The 5665-nt window shown below is 47.8% G+C and overlaps 1 protein-coding gene across 1 annotated transcript; it reads left to right on the top strand.

The window, feature by feature from the left end:
• Positions 1-357: 357 nt before the first annotated feature.
• On the top strand, positions 358-5229 carry LOC121271064 (trypsin-like). The gene is made up of 4 exons (XM_041176767.1): positions 358-551; positions 1912-2171; positions 3802-3938; positions 5000-5229. The coding sequence occupies exons 1-4, from the start codon at positions 358-360 to the stop codon at positions 5147-5149; spliced, it is 741 nt and encodes a 246-aa protein (XP_041032701.1). The 3' UTR covers positions 5150-5229.
• Positions 5230-5665: the final 436 nt, after the last annotated feature.

Raw genomic sequence — 5665 nt, 5'->3', positions numbered from 1 at the left:
TGTGTGAGTGACTTTCGGTGTGTGATTGAGTGTAATTGTGTGTATTTGTCTGTGTGTGATTGTGTGTAAGTGGGTTTTTGTGTGTGTGTGTGTGTGACTGTGGGTGCATGTGTATGTGTGACTGTGTGTTTGTGTGTATTTTTGTGCGTGTGTATTTGTAGGTGTGTATGTGTGTGACTGCGTGAAAGAGTGCATGTGTGGCTCTGTGTAAGTATGTGTGTGGTTGTGTAAGTGCGCGTATTTTTGTGTGTGTGATTGTGTTTAAGCGTGTGTGTGTGTGACTGCATAAGTGTGTGTGTGTTTGTGGGTGATTGTGTGTAAGTTTGTGTGTGATTGTGGGAGCGTGTGTGCAATCAGATGATGACTATGACTCTCTGTATTCTTCTTTACTCAGCTGCTGCTTCTGCGAATCTGAAGATCATTAATGGCCAGAATTGTTCTCCTCACTCTCAGCCCTGGCAGGTTTTGCTGACCTTTAATGGGTATCGCTGGTGTGGGGGCTCCCTGATAAACGACCAGTGGATAGTGTCAGCTGCTCATTGTTACCACCCGTAAGAAAAAGAGATGATCACATCAACGTGCAAACATGAAAACATACACAAACATACAAAAGTACACAAACATACAAATGTACACAAAAATACATACACAAACATACACAAACATACAAACACTCACAAACATACATAGAAACATACATAAACATACAAACATTCACAAACACAAACAAGCATTCATACAAGCAAACATTCACAAACATACAAACCGACTCAAACACACATACAAGCGTACACAAACAAACAAACACACACAAACATACATACAAACATATACAATCATACACAGATCCACATTGAATCATACAGAGACAAAAACATGAACATACAGATGTACAAGCATACAATCTTACAGCACACACATAGAAACAATGATGGAGTAATAAGGGTTCTCTTGCAGTCGTTTGTCATACTTTCTGTGTCACAATACGTGCCCTCACCCTCCAAAAAGGCTAAATAGAAACTTCATCATCCCCCATAAACCTCCAAAAAAAATGCAAAACTCCAGATGACTAATGCCCGGGTAGTGAAGGGGTAGTTTGACACTGGCCTCCACTACATTGTTTTCTTTTTCTTGTTGGCAAGAAGGACCCAAAATTAATGATTAAATCAGGGGTCAACGTTAAAGGAAGGAGCAAGCCAAAGAGGAGCAGCAGATACAAAACACAGGATTCAGCCTCAGCTGGAGTCTTGTGTCCAGCTCTGGGCACCACACTGTAGGAAGGATTTGAAGGCATTAGAGAGGGAGCGGTAAGGATTCATGAGAATTGATCCAGGGATGAGGAACTTCAGTTAATGTGGAGAGACTGGAGGAGCTGGGACCGTTCTTCTTGGAGAATATGTATGCTTGTATGTATTTTTGTGTATGTTTGCATGTTTGTGTATGTTTGTATGTATGTATTCCCTTGGTGAAGAGTAGGTCGAGAGGAGATTTAATAGAGGTGTTCAAAATCACGAGTGGAATGGACTGGGTAGAAGGGGAGAAACTGTTCCCATTGGGGGGTAGGATCGAGAACCATAGGGGCACAGATTTAAGGGGATTAGTAAAAGATGCAACAGAGACATGAGGAGAAACATTTTCACCCAGCGAGTGGCTAGGATCTGGAATGCACTGACCGAGAGTTTGAGGGAGGCAGGTTTAATCCAGGCTTTCGAAAGGGAATCGAGTCGTTATCCGAAGGGGAAACATTTGCAGGTTATTGGGAAAGGAGAGGGGGGATGAGTTTAGGTGAGTCGCTCTTTCAGAGAGCCGACACGGACACGGCCTCCAGCTGCGCAATAATCATTCGGTGGCTTCTGGGAAACAGGAAGTGGGGAAATGACAGTGTTGCCCACTTCTCCTCAGATTGCCCAGGTCCAGCATCCTCGTGGCTCATCTGGGCGAGCACAACCTCTCTCACTCCGAGGGGACAGAGCAGCGAATCCAAGTGGTCAAGGCCATCGTGCACCCCAATTACAACTACAGGAACTTCAACAACGACATCTTGCTGCTCAAACTGGCCTGGCCGGCCTCATTTGACCAGTACGTCAGGCCCATCCCTCTGCCCAGCCAGTGTGCCACAGCCGGGACTCAATGCAGCACCTCTGGCTGGGGGAGACTCATGATTAACGGAGGTAAGAAGGGCCGGGGTGGTGAGGGGTTGGTGGGGGGGGGAGCGGGAAGGTGAGTTGGGGTTGGGGGCTGAATGAATGCTGTGCTGGTTTGAGGGGATGGTGGGTGGGAGGGCAGTGTAGGGTGTTGGAATGTGTGATCAAGCAATAATACTTCACTTTCCAGCCATAACTGAAATGTAGCCATCACTGCTCCCTGGAGACCTGTCCCAGCTTTGGAGACAGTTGCAGAGATTTACTAGCAATGTGCCGGCTCTTTGAAGGATCTACCTAATGAGACCCACTCTCCTCCCTGCTTTTTCCCCCATAGCTTTATAATTTCCCACCCTTCAAGTATTTATCCAATCCCCCTTTTGAAATTTCTGTTGAATCTGCTTCCACCGCCCTTTCAGGCAGCGCCTTTCAGATCACAACAACTCGCTGTGTCAAAATAAAATTCCCCTCATCTCCCCCCTCTGGGTCTTTTCCCGATTCTCTTCAATCTGAGTCCCTCTGGTTACTGACCCTCCTGTCACAGGAAACAGTTTCTCCTTATTGACTGTATCCAAACCCCTCATGATTTTGAACATCTCGATTCAATCTCCCCCTTAACCTTCTCTGCTCTAAGGAGAACAATCGCAGCTTCTCCAGTCTCTCCACATTAGTCCCATCCACCTGGTCGCACAGCCCCACACCCAGTCCCAATTCAGCTTGATTTTAGCAATAACATCTTTGTTTTTAAATCCCTCCATGGCTTTTCCCTCAATCTTTGTAACCTCCTCCAGTCCTGACAAACTTCCTGATCTCTGTAACCTCCTCCAGACCCGACAACCTTCCTGATCTCTGTAACCTCCTCCAGCCTCTACATTCCTCCGAGATCTCTGTGCTCCTCCAATTCCGGCCTCTTGGGCTTGCCCCGATTCCCATCGCTCCACTATTGGCATCCGTGCCTTCAGCTGCCTGGGGCTTTAAGCTCTGGAATTCCCTCCCTAAACCTCTCTACCTCTCCTGCTTTCTCATCCTTTAAAATACTCCTTAAAATGAACCTCTTTAAATGAGCTTTGAGTCATCTGTCCCTAATATCTCCTTATGTAGCCTGATGCCAAATTTAGCTTGTTCATGCTCTTATGAAGCATCTTGTGATGTTTTATAAAGTCACCAGTTCTACATAAATTCAAGTATGCTGTTGTTACTAAGGTGGTGTTAATAGCAGTCTATGCATGGGCACAATGAGTTATTCTGCTGCTGATTAAGTTGGCCTGTCCCTTTAACAGGGCAACCTCTCATTGATCTAAATGCTGAGTTCATTCAGAGTTCAATTGCTGATTGACAAATGCCTGACAATTTAATCCCTTCTACCTCAAGGGATGTTCCAATGCCAATTGCACATTGACAGTTCTCTCGACGGCCACCAGTGTTTCATATTGAGCTCTACTTCTCGTGGCCACGAGGTTCTTCACCATCCTGTCTACAGTAACCGAACATCCCTTTGTGTCTCGGTGAGCAGACCTGGATTCAATGCCCAGTGTGTGCTTTAACCAGAGCTCTGTACACAACACTCTGTAAGCAAAACTATTGATTAAGTCGCTTGCATGTGGGAGGAGGAGAATCACGTTTGGATCGGACTGTGCTGACTCATTTGTTTCCCCTTCAGTTGAATTACCCGAAGTCCTACAGTGCCTGAATCAGCCCATCCTGCCTGATGCTGATTGCGCCAAAGCTTATCCACTCTACTTCACGGACAACATGTTCTGCTCAGGATACTGGGAGGGAGGTCAGGGCACATGCCAGGTAAGAGTGGCCCAACAGGGTGAACCCGAATGCATCAAACCTTGAGCGATAGGAATCGTCTCAAGCTGAGAGACAGAGGTTACCTCTACCTGAGGGATGGGGAATGTCTGAATTTGAGGGTGCGTAGGAGCAGGAGGAGGCTAATTGGCCCGTTTATCCCTCTGACAGTGCAGCACTCCCTCAGTATGACCCTCTAGCCGTGCAGCACTCCCTCAGTATGACCCTCTAGCAGTGCAGCACTCCCTCAGTACTGAACCTCTAGCAGTGCAGCTATCCCTCAGTACTTACCCTCCAACAGTGCAGCACTCCCTCAGTACTGACCCTATGACAGTGCAGCGCAACTTCAATACTGACACTCTGGCAGTGATGTTCTCCCTCAGTGCTGACCCAGCGACAGTGGAGCGCTCCCTCAGTGCTAATCTTCCAACAGTGTAGCGCCCCCTCAGTATTGACATTCCGAAAGCGCAGCACTCCCACAGTACTGGCTCTGCATCCTTGCATCACTCCCTCAGTGCTGACCCTCCGAGAGTGCAGCACTCCGTTAGCAATGACCCTCTGACAGTGCAGCACTCCCTCAGTACTGACCCTCCGAGAGTGCAGCACTCCGTTAGCACTGACCCTCTGACAGTGCAGCACTCCCTCAGTACTGACCCTCAGACAGTGCAGCGCTCCCTCATTACTGACCCTCCAACAGTGCAGCATTCCCTTATTACTGACCCTCTAACAGCGCAGCACTCCCTCAGGACTGACCCTCTGACAGTGCAGCACTCCTTCAGTACTGACCCTCAGGCAGTGCAGCGCTCCCTCAGCACTGACCATCCGACAGTGCAGCACTCCCTCAGTGCTGACCCTCTGACAGTGCAGCACTCCCTCAGTACTGAGCCTTGTCCTTTGGGTCTCTAGAATGGTACTCAGACCCGCAACCTCCTGATTGAGCGGACAGAGTACCACCCAGCGAGCTCGGGTCCCACACCAGAATCCTGGGGCTGCTACAGATGACCATCCGATTATAACTTTGTCTATCTCACTCTGAATTACAGTCCATGTCTTTTTTGCTGCAGGGAGACTCAGGGGGACCTGTGGTCTGTAATGGGGAGCTACAAGGCATTACTTCCTGGGGTTACCACTGTGCTATGAAGGATCATCCCGGCGTCTTTGTGAAAGTTTGTAACTACAACAATTGGATCCAAGCGTTCATGGATGAAAACTGAGTGGAGAATCCTAACCCTGAAACTACCTGCAATGAGGGAAAGTAAAATGTTGCAAGTTTCCAATAAAGATTGATTGTCAAGTTGTGTTGCATTTGGACTTTTTTTTGCTATATCTGATTTGGAAAGTGCAGAATCCCACATCCATCCCCTCACTGCCTCCAGACTGTAACTATTCCAACATTCCTCTCGGAAATTTGCTTTCCACAGGGGGACATCAGAAATAGGAGCGGGATGAGGCCATTCAGCCCCTCAAGCCTCTTTCCCTCATTCTCTACAATCATGGCTGACACTCTACCTCGACCCCGCTTTCCCTCCTTATTGCTTAGCCTCCAAAAATCTATCCACCTCCGTCTTGAATGGATTCAGTGATGGAGCATCCACAGCTCTCTGAGGGAGAGAATTCCAAAGATTTCTCCTTCCGTGAACTTAAGCACATCCAAAAATCTGCAACCCCCTGTCTTAACTCACACAAAGTCTCGTGCACCCAGCAGCCTCTGATTCTCGCTGATCTACATT

This window comes from Carcharodon carcharias, chromosome 29, assembly GCF_017639515.1.
Source record: "Carcharodon carcharias isolate sCarCar2 chromosome 29, sCarCar2.pri, whole genome shotgun sequence".
Taxonomy (NCBI): Eukaryota; Metazoa; Chordata; class Chondrichthyes; order Lamniformes; family Lamnidae; genus Carcharodon; species Carcharodon carcharias.
Note: the sequence above shows the minus strand (reverse complement) of the source record. Positions and strands in the feature narration are given on the sequence as shown.

Excerpts from the sequence above, each read along its gene's own strand:
- LOC121271064 (XM_041176767.1), top strand. The coding sequence starts at position 358 with ATGATGACTATGACTCTCTGTATTCTTCTTTACTCAGCTGCTGCTTCT. Across the intron at positions 552-1,911 it reads GCTGCTCATTGTTACCACCC|GTCCAGCATCCTCGTGGCTC; the intron begins GTAAGAAAAAGA and ends CAGATTGCCCAG. Across the intron at positions 2,172-3,801 it reads GAGACTCATGATTAACGGAG|TTGAATTACCCGAAGTCCTA; the intron begins GTAAGAAGGGCC and ends TTTCCCCTTCAG.